Source organism: Bactrocera tryoni, chromosome 1, assembly GCF_016617805.1.
Source record: "Bactrocera tryoni isolate S06 chromosome 1, CSIRO_BtryS06_freeze2, whole genome shotgun sequence".
Taxonomy (NCBI): domain Eukaryota; kingdom Metazoa; phylum Arthropoda; class Insecta; order Diptera; family Tephritidae; genus Bactrocera; species Bactrocera tryoni.
In genome coordinates, this window is record NC_052499.1 from 10,606,718 (window position 1) to 10,622,446 (window position 15,729).

Here is a 15,729-nt window from a genome sequence, read left to right on the forward strand (position 1 = left end):
GCTAACTTCATGTGAAATCTTGTAGTTTTTCTCTTCAATCGGTCAAGTGGCGTTCTTTCTTTTCATATTGCTGTGTTTTTATGGAACAACTGATATTAAAATATTACAATAATTCATTTGATTCTACCCGAGGAATTGGCATAAATCAGAGCATAATCTTATAGCGCACAGAACGAAAATAAGTTCTTAATGCTATGTATTACAAGTTGGTGGAATTGTGAATGAGCAGGTCGCGATCGAAATTCGACAGCGCTGCACGAAGACGTGCGAAACGGAAAACAAAAGAAAAGCGAAGGCATAATTTGTGTGAAATGTGTTTGAAAATATGGAAAATTTGAAAATAAGTGGAAATTTATTTGCGAATATACGATATTTCGTTGATGGGAATTTAGATGAAGAGGTAGGTAAATGCATGTGGTGCTATATACCCGCTTTGTTATCTGTCCGATAGCGAGTTGGGTATAGTTTTTCATTTGGAGCGCCAAGTTATCACAGGGTGTTTCTTATATTTAGTTATTAATAAACGGTATCAATAGTTAAATAAATAAAATCGATCTTATTTATGAATATTACAGGTTGAAAAACTGCTTAAAAATGGTGGAGCACAATCGAAACGTTTTTTATCAGATGTGGTTACACATCTGGTGTGTGCACCAAACTACACTGAAGAAGAATTAGCAATGAACTTGGATCTCTATAACGTTATACCAGTTACCGATCAATGGATAGTACACAGTGCCAAGTTGGGACGTTTAGCGTCAACGAAAGCATTTGATCCAAGCATACAACGGCTTTTCAAATCACTTAAATTCGCAGTAACAAATTTGTCAAGTGAAGACTTTAAATGTTTGTACGCTATTCTTACATTTCATGGCGCTCAAGTCACTACCGCAGCCGACTTGAGTACTACACACTTAATATGCGGTAGTATAGGAGGGAATAATTATAATCGTGCAACAAAGGGATCTGTAAATATTGTTAGCCCTGACTGGGTATTTGATTGCTTAAAACAGGGTAAAATTTTGAGTTGTGATGGTTACCACCCTCGATTGCTCAAGATTGTAGACCAGCCTAAAAGTGTACCTAAATTGACAAACATCTCCACATCATACAATCACGTTTCTGCAACAAAACCAATAACACAAATGCCAATCTCCGTTCCTACTGCGTCAACTACAACTACGAACACATCTGATTGCAATATGGTTGACTCGGTTGAGCAAACATTATCGACAATATTAGGTTTTGATGATGATGATATGGGTGGTATTGTAAGTAGTATTGATAATACAATTGGTGGAAGTGTAGATGATGCCGATGCGGCGGAAAGCATTGCTAATATTAAATCGCAGTTGCAAGCTTCTTTACCGCCATTACCAGACATTCCACCTACCCTTCCTTCAACAAGTACAAATACAGGAGAAGATTTAAATAAGCCCCCAGCAACCCAATTGCAAGAAAACACGAGATGTAATGAGAACAATCAACTGCCTGAAGTTTTATTAAATACTAATCCTGTTGTTTCCCAAATACAAACGGAAGTGCAATCACAACCTCAACAACATACTCAATTACAAAGTCAATTACATCCTCAACAACAAATTGTGTTTGTACGCCCTCGTAATATTCAACAACAGCAACAACAACAAATAATTTTAGGTGGTACACAACAACCATCTTTACAACCTCAACAAATAATTGTTCAACAAAAAATAGTACCAAATGTTGTGGCCCAGCAGCAAATTCAACTGCAACAGCAAACTAAAATGGGACCAGGAAATGTTTTGCAACAACAGAGAAATCTCAAGAGTCCACAACATCACATTCAAATAATACAACATCAACAACTACCACAAACACCACGAACTCCCCAACCACAACCACCAAATCATCCTAATCTTCCTCCTCAACCCCGTACCGCTCCATCTACACCCACTTCAAGTGGACCACCACCGCTGCCCGACCCACGCACCCCGACTGCAACACCAACAGCTGTTGGTGTTAACATAACACAACCGCGGACGCCGCAAACTCCAAGTGGTAGACATACTCCGGCATCTAGAACGCCTTGCACCACACCTCAGCCACCCAATCAATCTCCCCAGCATGTCGCCATACCGATGTCCCCACAATCACAGCAACCTCATCAACAACAAACAGTGCAAATGTCGCCGCAAATGTTACACCAACATATATTACACCAGCAAAATATTCTTCAGCAACAACAGCAGCAACTTCAGCAACATATACAAAATGGGCAGAGTTTGACACCACAGCAACAGGCTTTACAACGCCAAATACAACATCAGCAACAACAATTAATACAACAACAACAGAAATTTCAACAACAAATGCAGCAACATCAACAGCAGCAACAACAACAACAGCAGCAACAGCAACAAATGCAACAGTCTCCCCGATTAAATCAAAATCCACAATCACAATCGCCTTCATTGCAACAACAGCAAAATCACGTCCCTAGTAGTGGTAGCATGATGCCTCCACAATCGCCTCGGCAGTCACCCGCTCTTCAAATGACGCCACCGCCTCACTCACCCCAACCACAGCAACAGCAACAACAAATGCGTCAGCAAATGCAAAATCGACAGCAGCGTCAGCCGCAAGGTTTAGGTGGTGCTATGGGTTCACCACAGCATCAGCCAATGATGTCACCGCAACAACAACAAACGTTGCAACCATTTCAACAACCTCAGCGGATTCAACAACAACAACAGAGTCCACAACATATTTCTGCTCCGCAGTCACCACAAACACAGCAATCCATACCAAGCACGCAACAAACAAAGCAACAGATGTTACAACAAATGAAGCCCATAGATCCAACTGATCCCGTTCAGGTTGCACAAGTGCTCAGTCGGTCAGCTCCAAGTCCAAATCACGAATCATTAATAATGCGGCAACAGCATTTGAAGCAACAGCAAGCACTACAGCAACAACAGGCATTACAGCAGCAACATGCGTTACAACAACAACAACAACAGCAGCAACAACAACAACAAAACATGCAAATTCAACAACAACAACCCCAATCAGCTAGGCAATCGCCTTTGCAACAACCTCAGGTACAGCAACAAATTGTGGTTAATCCCAGCAATCAGCAACACCAAATAATTGCTCAGCGACATGTTATCAACACATCCACTGTGCAGGGTCAGCAGCTAATACAAAGTCACATGATGAATATACAACAACAGCAGCAGCAACAACAACAGCAACAAGCACAACACAAACAGCAACACTTGATAAATATACAGCAGCAACAACAACAACAACAACAACAGTTAATTGTTCAGCAGCAACAGCAACAACAACAGAAGTCATCTGGCATGATAATCGGAGGAATGTCACCTCAGCCGCAGCAATTGCAGCAGGCTCAACAGCAACAACAGCAACCGGCATCAATGCAATTTAGTCAACCGCAACAAATGACCATGTCAGGGGGTCAAGTATGCATCATACAACAAACGCTGCAGCCACAACCACAGTCGCAGCCGCAACAACAACAACAACAACAGCAACCGCAAATTGTTCAACAACAACCGCAAATTATTCAACAGCAGCAGGTGACTGGTATTTCAACGAATTATCAGCAGCAAATTATGAGTCCTAACATACAGCAATCTAACACACAACAACAACCACATCAACAGCATCAGGTAATAAGCCAACAAATTCAAATTCCACCACAATCCCCGCAGCATCAGCAGCAGCAGCAACAACAACAACAAATTGGTATTGGCGGTACCCCTACGCAAATAACGGTTTCAAACAAGTCGAAGATTATTATTAGTCAACAGCAGTTTCAACAGCTCAGTATGCAACAACAACAACAGATATTGCAACAAAACCAACATAATCAGAACGTCGTTATAGTTAATCAGACAAATTTAACAGCTCAGCAACAACAACAACAACAAGCACAACCCCAAATTGTGCAACAAATAATACAGCATCCTATGCAGCAATCGCCACAACAACAGCAACAAACAATTCAAATGCAGCAATCCCCTCAGCATCAGCAGCAGCAATTGCAGCAAATTCCCCAAAGTCCCACGCAAGTTCTTAAGACTCCGCAACAACCTCCTCCAATCTATACGCATCGTCAACAATCCGTAGAAGGGACAGACGGGTCTAATAGTATGCTGCAACAACAACAACAGCAACTCCAACATACACAACAATCGCCGCAAATGATAACACAAACGCAAGTCATACTTAATCCACAACAGCAGCGAATTCCACTACAACAGCAACATCAACCGGGCAACATGCCTCAACAACCCCAACAAATTGTAATTAATCAGCAAGTTATCAATAATCCTCAACGTTTACAGTACATACAACAGCAACAACAGCAAATACAATTACAACAACGTAAACCACAGCAAAATACAATAATAGTCGGCCAACAACAATTGCAACAACCACATCCTCAACAACAGATTATAATACAGCAGCAAACTGTGCCAACTCAAGCTACGCAACAACAACAACATCCGCAACAGTCTCCACAACAGCAAATGATGACAATACCTGCTAACAGTAATATGCAGAACCAAATAATATTGCAACCACAAAAGCCAACATTACAGCAACAGCATTCAGTGGAAGGAGCGCCGTCCCAACAGCAACAACAAATTATACTACAACAGCCACCAATACAACAGACAGTGGTTATTCAGCAACAACAGTTATCTCAACAACAATTAATGGCAGCTGGTCATTCGCCCCAACAACAACCACAAGCCCAACAGCAACATCAGCAATTAATTATCCAACAAAGTTCACCACAACAACAGCAACAGCAACCACATTGGTCGCCACAGCAGCAGCAGCAGCAACAACAACAACAACAACAACCGAATCCCACTGGAATGCAACAACAGCCAACCCAATCTCAAGTAGTGGTCGGTGGTACACAGGTGATTGCGACGAACTCTTCATTGGGAAACTTACAAGCACCTCAACAATTCATACGTGCTGTACGTCCGGGACAATGGCAACAGCCGGGCCTACCACCTGGTACTACTACATTGCAGGGACACCCCCAACGGCAAGTGATACAAGTTGATGACAAGACTCATGCACATCTTATGACCCTAGATCCAGTGAAAAAGATGGAATATATCGCCAAGTTGCAACAGCAAAATCAAAAGCGCCTGATGTTTCGTCAGCAAGTGCCATATCAAGCGCGTCCAGGTGCACCAAATGTTGTATCCACTGCAATGGGTACCGCGTTGCAACGACCCGCAGGCGCACCCACACCGGGTACTCACATCATTGTGCAGAGTCAAATGCCCGCAGGTCTCACGCAGCAACAACAAATGCAATGGTTGCAACAGCAAGGTGCGCGACAAGTTGTTGTACGCGCCGGTGCAGCCCCCGGATTAAGTCCGATTTCGCAACAACAACAACAACAAATTGTTGCTGGTAGTCCCCAAACACCACAGCCGAGTCAAACAGCAAATGTCCCTCAGTTCAATCCCACCGACGCCAATCAGCAAATGCTACTACAGCGTCAACTACGAGTGCAGCAAGTACAATTGCAACAACAACAATTGACACCACAAAAGCAACCACAACAACAGCAGCCCGGGATCCAAGTGGTGACCGGCGGTCAGCCCACAATGGGCAACGAACAACAGCCGACTACACCTAGTACACCAACAACTCCTGGCGGAAACATAATGAATACACTTGCATCGAGGCCGGTGGTTATGGGCTCGGCCGAAACGCAACAGCAAATAGGTGGAACTCCACAACAACAGCAGCAACAGGTTTTGCAACAGACTCAACAACAGCAAATGAATATGAAAACAAAAACTGCATTAGCGAACATGCTAAATAGTCGTTTGAGCAACAACAACGGTGGCGCTATTCAAATGCAACAGCAACAAACAATGATCGTATCAGCGAGTGGTGCTCCCGTTACAGATCAACCGTTACAGCAACATCCGCAACAAATAATACAACATCAAGTGGTAGTCGCTGGCAACGCGTCGCAAACCGGTGTCATGCTACAACAGCAGCAGCAACCGCAGCAATCACCACAACAACAAATTGGACCGGGGGGCGTTGTGCTGGAACAGCAGGACACTGCTGCGGGGCGATTGCGACTGATGACGCAGCAACATAATGCAGCTTTGCAACAGCCCGGCATACCACCAGGTACGCAACTGTTGCAGAGCGTGGTGGGTAACGCTCAACCGCGCACTCCCCAAGAGTTAATGATGCTTCAGCAACAACAATTGCAATTGCGGCGTTCGGGTGCAGTTTTGCAGACTCAACTGTCGTCGGGTGGACATGTTGTGACTCCGGGTGCCGGTCAACAACAAATTGTTGTAGCGGGCTCTCAGCAACATTCACAGCACTTGGGTATTGCGGGCGGGGTGCAGCAGCAAATTGCAGTGGCTCAAATTCCTCAAACCCAGCAAACGCCACAAGGCGTGATGACACCAGCTGGTTTTATACAGGGCCGCCCCAATATGCCGCCGCCAGCTCGTCCGCAATTTTACGGACATAATCCCAATCTAAAGTTGCCGCCTGACCTCTTTCTCGTCGGCTGTACCTTTTATATAGTGGAATATGACGAGACTGACGCCGATGAACTACCCATATGGATGGAGACTATACGGCAGTTTGGCGGCGATATTGAACGCGTCTATTGCCAGCGCGTCACACATGTGCTCTGTCGCACGCAACGTCATGGCGTAGTTATGCAGGCTTTACGAGATTCCAAACGCTGTATAACCGCTTACTGGTTAAGTGATATCTGTTTCAAGAAACAGTTGCTGCCGCCATGGCAGGCACTACATCTACCTTTCCCCAGCCAATTCGGTTATCAAAAGCCGCTGGAAAGGCATATTATTTCGACATACGGTTTCGAAGGTGAGGAGAGTTTCCGCATTAAACAAATGGTAGAAGAGTGTGGTGCCATATACACATCATATTTGTCGAAACACAACACAGTGTTGATTTGTAAGAAGCCCGAAGGCGACAAATACATCGCTGCTAAAGAATGGAATATACCGATTGTAAATGCCATTTGGTTGGCAGATATTTGCATTGGAAATCTGAGTGGAATGTCGCAGTATGAAAATCAAAAGTATCAGCAATATTCGCTGGTGGCGCCCTTCAGAATCGACTATCCGCTAGTGCCGCAATTGATGTGTGAGTAAAGTCATATTGAATTTATGAACATAAAGATATTTTCTCAATGTTTTTGATTGCCACAACTGTACTATTTACTATTTCATCATTTTTGTGTTTTAATTATCAGCTGCTTGGAAGGCACCTATAAATCTAACACAGGAAGCACACGAACGTGTCAAACGTTCTTTGGCCGAACCATTTTCCGAGCAAAAGGCAAAGCGTCAAAAAATCTCGCCATATCAGGAAGAAATACCCGAAAACATAATTTGTATCGAATACCCACAGAATGACAAACCACCGAAGGTGATATTTTCGCAGGTTGCCGACCCAGAATCGCTGAAAAAAGCTGTGCTGTAAGTAGAAATATATCTCACTGTCAATCTATATTTCAGACTGTCATATTTTTAAAATTATTTATTAATCAATATTATTCCATCTAATATTATTTTGTTTCAAAATAACTTTTCGGATTTATAATTAAAAAAAGTTATTAAAACTTATTTTTTAAATATTGCAGTTCACTTGGTGGTATTGTTGTGGAAAATCCAGAGGAAGCCACCTTCTTGGTTATGACACGCGAAAGTCGCACTTGTAAACTAATTCAAGCCGTTTGTCATGTGAATTATGTTCTGAAATCAACTTGGTTGGTGGACAGTGCCAAAGCGGGTCGCTTCCTATCGCCAGAACCGTATAAGATACAATACATACCTGTCGATGAGAATCTAAAATTCCATCTAGATACCGTGCTGCATTCAAGCGTACGAAATACGCTCTTCGCTGGCAAACATTTCTTTGTAACACCCGACGTATTCCCGTCGCGCACTGAAATCGTCCGCATGATTGAGGCATCCGGTGGCAAAGTTGAGGCAAAACGACGCACATCACAAGCAATCGCTGATACACATACTCAATCGCCAGAGTCATATATAATCGTAACGTGTCCCAATGATATGCATTTATGTGTAGACTTGACGCGCCAGGGCATTCCAAAGTGTCCGATTGTTTCGACAGAGTTTGTGATGAGTTCGATACTAAAGCAAAAATTGGAGATCGAACCAAATCTAATCAACTACTTGTATAATAATAACTATGCTAGCGCTAAGTCGAAATAGTATATTATCATATACGATTAAAATTGGCATATATACACAAGTAAAGTTAGTACGTAGTAAGAAAAAAAAATTAATTAAGTTGTAGATATGTAATTGTATATTTTTCTAAGTAAAGCGTTTATGATTTTTTTATAAGTATATCATATTTTCGTAATGCTACCATTTTGTACATGTTTATACATAACATCGTACGTATTGCTAAAATAAAATTTTTTATAGAAACGGCAAAACAACATCCAGTAATTTATATATACATTCTTATGTAAATAATTAATTCGAAAAAGAATCAAAAAACTTATATTAAAGAATAAAAAATATATAAGAAATAGTTAATAAATTATTTGATATTTTGAAAAAAAGTAAACATAAGATTGCGTTTAAAATACTTGTAATGTATACGATTACACCTGGGAAGCCACCAGCACATAAACGTAAATTTATAAATATTATTGAGTACTTTATTTCTTTTGTTTTATTTTGTATGTAAAACAATACCGAAACTAAGTATGTGGTAACTGGTTGGTTGAACTGTCACAATAAAAAATATTTTGCAATATATACTTAATTACTTATGTGTTTATTATTTGTGGTCTTTTGGTGTGGGTCTTTTGTTGAAATCAAATCATTATTTAGGTTAGATATGGATATGAAGCCTACTGCTTTCGATTTCTTGATGAAGGTGATAGTTCAGAAGATAGTTGCCTTGTGGATTACTTAAAAGCCTGCTTGTGGGAAAACATGCGTCTCTCTGCTTCGTTCTAAATTATATTGTGCTATGGCTTGTGGAAAATCACCTGGGTCCGACTGTGGGAACCCATTTCGCTAAATTATTAATGAAAAAAGTCTATTTACCAATCAAATTTAATACTAATATTGCGTACACTTCAATTTGTAGATTGTGTTTTGAAGTTTATTTGACATTTACGCATTATTTATGGTTGCAACAATTTTCTCAGCATTAATAGTAACTAAAATGCATAATTGATTAGGAGCAGCTTTCATGTAACGTAACGAATATGTTGCGGCTTGGTTATTTATACTGGCACACTAACATATTCGATTCTCATATACAGATCCTGTCTCTTATTAACCACGAAGTCTGGAGTTCGACGGATGGATAAAAAGGCAAAAATTGAAGGTGCGCAATTCTCACTGAAAACAGAATTAGATTTTTCATACTTTCCTTCGACAGGTGGGATTCCTTCAATTTGCAGAAGCATTAAGTGTTTTGCTGTCATTCTGTTCTACACATTCGTTTTCGGTTATTTAGTACCTAGTATCGTTTATGAAACAGTAAAAAGCGCAATTTGTTGCTGTGGATAAGTGCTTTGTTTTATTTACGAAATGATTTAAAAATATATTTTAACTTATTGTATAGAAGAAAAGTTATTTTGTATGGTACATAATTGAAAATTATTGTATTTTTGTTATTACGAATAAATTTGCATTAAAGGTTTGCGCCAAGCTGTTCACAAAGGAAATAAAATCTGTAATATTAATTCATAAAATGTCAAAAGTTATATAGGAGACTAAAAGGGTTATTCTGAACACATGAAGGTGCGAATTCGGAAAAAATTAAGAATGTAATAGGAAACACAATAGTTTATTTCGCATATACGCTTTAGATTAATGTGTGGGTGTAGAGATTATTAAGTTTATTGCTTACTAAAATCAGCATTAATATAATGGGTAAAAACGTAACAAAATATTGGTTAAGTAATTGGGCAATATATTTACCGGTCAGACAAATCCAAAAGTCCTAAGAAACTTTATGTTTGAAGGCTTTTAAGCCTAGTGTGTGTATGACACAAAAAAAAATACCTCGACCTTTCCTTTTCTTCTAAAATCCATTTAACCTCGTAGACTATGGCGAAATCCAAATGATGTGGTGGATAAGTGTTAGGCTAAATAGGGACCTTTCAAATTATGTTTTGAATCCTTTATAGCAAGATCAGTTTGCTAAGGACGTCCAATGTACTGAACTGTTGAAACAAAAAAGTCCATACCAATTCCAAGGCATTTTTAATTCAACACTAGCGCATTTCAACTTCGAATTTACTCCTTTCTAGTAATACGGAAGATAGTACTAATGAATTCCAATCGCAATATCTATAAGCGTATAATTTCTTTGAGTTTAATCCGAATTTTCACTCAAAGGTTTAAAGGCGCTATGGCAGACTTTACATGGTTGAGTTGAAAGCTAAGTTTAATTTTTAAGGTTGAATTAATAATCCTCCCTCGCAGTCCTATAAATTGTCCTAAACAATATGTGGTATCAATTTTATGTTCCTTCTCCATTGAATTATATTTGAAATATAAGCGAAGCGAAAACAGTGGGATAGATAAGAAGTGTAACGCAGGAAGCTGCTACATTCAGGAGGGTATTCTCTTACGGCATATTACAGAAGAAATGAATTAAATGTAGTAGCAGCAATCCGGTACGTTGAATAGAAAGAATGAAATCCCGCGCGAAAATATCACTTAAGGTAGATGTTCAGCAGTAAATATATTTTCATCCTTATATAAACATCCAAATCCTCACAATCCTGTTATCCATATTTTCATTATAGTTACTCCCAATAATCCATATTTCCATTCCATCCATAACATTTTACGTGAATAGAGCGGAAAGAAGAAAAATATATTAATATTATAACATAATTCAAATTTTGTTTTTTATTAGTTAAAGAAATTCCAACAAAATCATAAAGGTATGGTTATTAGAACTTTTTGTTTAGTTTTATAGGAAAATAATTCATATTAAATATTTAAATTTCTTCGCAAAAATGTACTGAGTGTAACTATGTTAAGTTCGAATGTAAGGTTCTGGGTACCTAATTGTGAAAAAATAAAACATATTTCACCTTGTATTGAGTACTTTAGAGATAAATTTCAACAAAACCGCAAAATATACTTGCGAGATTTAAAGAATAATTGTATAAAATCATCGGTACATAAATCATAAATTTTCGGCTGTTATTCTCTGTTACTCTTCAAATTATTATAGTTATTTGGTTGAGTTTGAGTGAATATTTAAAAATTTGTAATAATATTAAATTAAAAATTTGAGCGTGAACGAGACCTTGACCTGGAATATGATCGGCGTAGAGGAGAATAAGTAGGAGTACCTCGGCGGCGTGCGCGCGGAGAAAATGACCGGGACCTATGCATAAAGGTGATTTAATTTTAACAATCGTAAATGTATATTTTTAATAATTCTACATACCTGTCGCGATTATCACGTCCACCGCCCTCAACATTATCCTCTCGAACACGTATATATGAAACCTCACCCTATGAAACAATTATGAGTTATTCAAATATGGTTTATGATATGTATATATTTTATATTCCTAATTCTTCTTAATTTGAAATTCGGTGTATACTAACCTCATGCGACCTAAAGCGTGAATCATCTAATTTTTTTATTGCATATCTCATGTCTTCATGGCGCAAAAATTCTACAACACCTGTTCCATCCTTATACGCATCAGCAAAGCACACATCACCCGCTTCTCTCATATGATCTTTTAAATCTTGCCATGAGCCAGATGATGGCAAACCTGTAACCATGACTCGATATTGTGAACGTTTAGTAGGTGGTCCACGACCGCCACCACCTCCACCACGGCCGCCATCATTTCGGTTTCGGTCATTTCGATTTCCTCGAAAACTACCTGGTCCTCCACCACGGGGAAATTCCACACGTAATCTGTATCCATCATAGTCGTAACCATCGCGGGCTTTTACTGCGTCTTCAGCATCGCGTGCATCATCGAATTCAACAAATGCAAATGGCGGACCACGCCTATTTTTCAAATCTACGAATGATACTTTACCGAATTTGTGAAATAGATCTTGAATATCCTTTGTTCGGATATCTGGAGGTAAGTTTCCAACATATATGCGACTTTCACTGCGAGACATGTTTTTTATAGATTTTTATTTACACCAGTAAAATATTAATATTTATATGAAGCACTATATACAAAATTTTTTGTCATGAACAAAACAGCACGTAGTACTCAATCACACAAATGCCACAATCAATGCCAATAATGGCGAACATTTATACTTATCAAAAATTGAGGAACAAATCGGAATGGAATGATTAATGTGAACTGTTTAAAGTTTAACCCGTAGCTACACGATCAAGAAATTGAATTCAAGTTGTGATACAAAAGCACTCTTCAACCACACCACTCTCATTTTTCGAAGTTAAACGTCGTTTTGATATAAATTTCTCAATCAAGGGTAAGCTGACGATCAAGTTAAAAAAGCTGATAACAAAGTTTTGTATACTAATATTATGGAATTTTGGGGAATTTCGTAACATGCAATATGTATTGCTACCATTTCCTTAAGTGAGCATTTGCTATCATGAAAAATTCTTTCTCAAAATGTCTTCGGGTCGATTATATAGCGCGTGTTTGAGGCCTTGAATATTTTATGAGTAATTCAGAATTTAGCATTCTAAAATTTTTTGTAGGGATGTCGTCTTTATAACGTCAAATTGAAATATTCCATCCAATGAAAAGGTGTGTTTCGAGTGATAATTGAAAACGAATAATTTGCGTAAATTGTGAAAGATCCAAAGAATAAAATTATAAACAAAAATAACATGAAAGGAAAAAAACAAATAATTATTATATATTTAGTAATTTAATTTTTTTAAGTTCGTTAGTAAGTAGAATTAAAATATACATATTTATTTATATTATTACGTACGGCATTTACATTTTTATAGTTTCGAGTTGAAATCATTTGTGTCGCCCTGTTCTGTACTATTCTTAAATGAAATTGAACTTTGTACGTGTTGTATATATTTGCAGATATACGCCATTCTTTGGAAACTACCTGAATAAAACCAAAGCATTATCGCGTGTCTGGAAAATTACAAGCAAATATTTTTATTTGAAAAAAAAAACTAAGGAGGGCAAACTTCAATAAAACACTCTTAGAATGTCTCGTACTGAAAGTCGGATTTATATTGGGAACTTGCCTCCAGATATTCGTACAAAGGATATTCAGGATTTGTTTCATAAATTTGGTAAAGTAACATTTGTCGACTTAAAAAACAGGCGTGGTCCGCCATTTGCATTTGTGGAGTTTGAAGATGCTCGAGATGCGGAAGATGCAGTGAAAGCTCGAGATGGTTATGACTATGATGGATACAGATTGCGTGTAGAGTTTCCTCGAGGAGGTGGACCAGGCAGTTTCCGTGGTAATCGTAATGACCGTAATCGCAATGATGGTGGTCGTGGTGGTGGAGGTGGAGGCGGTGGCGGCCGTGGGCCACCTACTAAGCGTTCACAATATCGCGTCATGGTAACTGGTTTACCATCTTCTGGCTCATGGCAAGATTTAAAAGATCATATGAGAGAAGCGGGTGATGTGTGTTTTGCTGATGCGTATAAGGATGGAACAGGTGTCGTTGAATTTTTGCGGCATGAAGATATGAAATATGCTATAAAAAAATTGGATGACTCTCGCTTTAGATCTCACGAGGTAAGTAAGGCACTCACTTACATGTCATAAACGAAGGGCTGTGAAGCATCTGCCATTGCTAAATTATAATATGAGATATTTAAAATAATATTTTTATAAATTTTTATATGCTTTGATTTCAATATTCATATGATATAAACAAAAATTTATTTAAAGGGAGAAGTCTCATACATACGAGTACGTGAAGACTCCGGTGAAGGCGATCGTGGCGGTCGTGGGCCACGAGGTGACCGGTATGTATATGAAATATTTTTTTTTTAAGTGTAGGTGAATAAAGAATGTTTTCTCTTTACTTACATGAAGTTCCCGCTCTTTTTCACCACGTGGTCGTCGCCGTGGATCACCAACTTATTCACCTGTCCGACGTTCGTACTCCAGATCAAGATCTCGCTCCCGCTCGAACTTGTAAGCAGCACTATAAAGTAAATAACTCGGAATACGATACCATTCATCGAATAAACGTATGGTTTGTCATAAGTATACTTTTTGAAAAATGAATGTTTCCGCATACATAAGCTTTCTTATCATGGAGGTTACATATTTTAAGGCAAGCATGACTTGATAAAAAACATTCTATTTTAAATATTTTAACATTTATAATATTACTTTTTAAATTTCTAAACCGAATTCAGTAAATTCTTTTGAATATTAATTGCATCTACTTTGAATGAAAGTAATTTAACGGTATCGAAGAAGATGCAACCTATTGTAATTTTCCATACAAACAAAACAAAAACTGAAGAAAATTTAATAAAAAAGCAAAGTAATATCTGTACTAATGAAATATTATAATTTTCTCCCCTCTATTCACGTTTATTGGAATGGATGGAATGGAATGGAGTTTTGGGATTATTAATGATTTGGATGGAATCAGGATTTAATGGATTTTTTGGATTATAAATGGACATTTTAAAAGGATTACGTGTGAAATATATAGGAAAGGACTTGTAATTGTAAATGGCTTTACGGACAAAATCATATTAAGTGGGGAGTGGTGGACATAAAAAATGGATAGGACACTTAAAGTCAGACGTACAAGTAAAAAAAAATTCCTGACAGGCGAACTTCTTTACTATACTTTAATCAAGCATATTTGTATTTGATCTGCATCGCATTTTTAATTTATTGTTTGGAGGAAACTTTTGTTCGAGTAAAACAAATGTTGAAACTGAGGATTCTTAGATTATTTTCACTGACACACATTTCCAACTCCGGGTACCAACTATATTATATTTCAAGGACACCTCAAATTTTACTGGATTTTTATAAAAACTACAGCTATGCTAAACTTGAATGAGATTATTTAGTGTTTGCCAGTTGTAAAGGAATTCATCACGACCTTTCATCTGGAATACCTATAACGGTAAATACCAATTTAAAACTTACATATGTATATATTATATAAATGACGTTGAGTGCTGGTATAAATGATAATATCATATAATAAAATACTTTTCCGATGAAAAATTCATAAATTCCGCTGTTTACGATAGTTCCTTGTTTTTGTTTTTTGATGTTAAGCGAAATGATCGCTTTTGCTTTTGCAACTTGATTTTATGAAGCTTCTCTTGTGCGTTTTTTAATCGTAAAGACTTAATTTGTAAGTACAAATTGTAAGTAAAGAATTCTTTATGATTCTCACGACAGTAACTGGAACGGACTGGATTTTTTTCCGGCCAAGAACTTTCAACTCGGCACTATGCCTCGAAATTATTACAGGAATGTTTCACATTATTATTACAGGAATGTTTTACAGTAACAACAACATAATGTGAATTTTAGATTTCTGCGGATTCTGTAAACGCGCTTTGAATGGATTTCAAAGAAAAACTTCGTTTCAATTCTTAATTTTTTTTGGTGATTGGATAATTGAGAAACAAAGTGAGGACATTTCTAGCGGGTCAGAAAAATGTGGAAATAATACTTATTGGGCGTA

At 38.1% G+C, this 15,729-nt stretch overlaps 3 protein-coding genes across 3 annotated transcripts; 2 read left to right on the plus strand and 1 right to left on the minus strand.

The window, feature by feature from the left end:
* The first annotated feature begins 57 nt into the window (after window positions 1-57).
* LOC120766679 (protein split ends) lies at window positions 58-8,541 on the plus strand. Its single transcript, XM_040092320.1, has 4 exons — window positions 58-400; window positions 576-7,191; window positions 7,301-7,526; window positions 7,691-8,541. Exons 1-4 carry the CDS (start codon window positions 326-328, stop codon window positions 8,283-8,285), a joined length of 7,512 nt encoding a protein of 2,503 aa, XP_039948254.1. The 5' UTR covers window positions 58-325; the 3' UTR covers window positions 8,286-8,541.
* A 1,463-nt stretch (window positions 8,542-10,004) lies between these two features.
* On the minus strand, window positions 10,005-12,338 carry LOC120766680 (probable splicing factor, arginine/serine-rich 3). Its single transcript, XM_040092321.1, has 3 exons — window positions 11,676-12,338; window positions 11,512-11,579; window positions 10,005-11,448 (listed from the first exon to the last, which is right to left on the minus strand). Exons 1-3 carry the CDS (start codon window positions 12,210-12,212, stop codon window positions 11,343-11,345), a joined length of 711 nt encoding a protein of 236 aa, XP_039948255.1. The 5' UTR covers window positions 12,213-12,338; the 3' UTR covers window positions 10,005-11,342.
* A 774-nt stretch (window positions 12,339-13,112) lies between these two features.
* On the plus strand, window positions 13,113-14,953 carry LOC120782785 (serine/arginine-rich splicing factor 1A-like). Its single transcript, XM_040115253.1, has 3 exons — window positions 13,113-13,793; window positions 13,950-14,026; window positions 14,097-14,953. The coding sequence occupies exons 1-3, from the start codon at window positions 13,248-13,250 to the stop codon at window positions 14,200-14,202; spliced, it is 729 nt and encodes a 242-aa protein (XP_039971187.1). The 5' UTR covers window positions 13,113-13,247; the 3' UTR covers window positions 14,203-14,953.
* The last annotated feature ends 776 nt before the right edge of the window (window positions 14,954-15,729 follow it).

Excerpts from the sequence above, each read along its gene's own strand:
- LOC120766679 (XM_040092320.1), top strand. The coding sequence starts at position 326 with ATGGAAAATTTGAAAATAAGTGGAAATTTATTTGCGAATATACGATAT. Across the intron at positions 401-575 it reads ATGGGAATTTAGATGAAGAG|GTTGAAAAACTGCTTAAAAA; the intron begins GTAGGTAAATGC and ends TGAATATTACAG. Across the intron at positions 7,192-7,300 it reads GCTAGTGCCGCAATTGATGT|CTGCTTGGAAGGCACCTATA; the intron begins GTGAGTAAAGTC and ends TTTAATTATCAG.
- LOC120766680 (XM_040092321.1), bottom strand. The coding sequence starts at position 12,212 with ATGTCTCGCAGTGAAAGTCGCATATATGTTGGAAACTTACCTCCAGAT. Across the intron at positions 11,580-11,675 it reads CACGCTTTAGGTCGCATGAG|GGTGAGGTTTCATATATACG; the intron begins GTTAGTATACAC and ends ATTGTTTCATAG. Across the intron at positions 11,449-11,511 it reads GGACGTGATAATCGCGACAG|GTCCCGGTCATTTTCTCCGC; the intron begins GTATGTAGAATT and ends CTTTATGCATAG.
- LOC120782785 (XM_040115253.1), top strand. The coding sequence starts at position 13,248 with ATGTCTCGTACTGAAAGTCGGATTTATATTGGGAACTTGCCTCCAGAT. Across the intron at positions 13,794-13,949 it reads CTCGCTTTAGATCTCACGAG|GGAGAAGTCTCATACATACG; the intron begins GTAAGTAAGGCA and ends ATTTATTTAAAG. Across the intron at positions 14,027-14,096 it reads CGTGGGCCACGAGGTGACCG|TTCCCGCTCTTTTTCACCAC; the intron begins GTATGTATATGA and ends ACTTACATGAAG.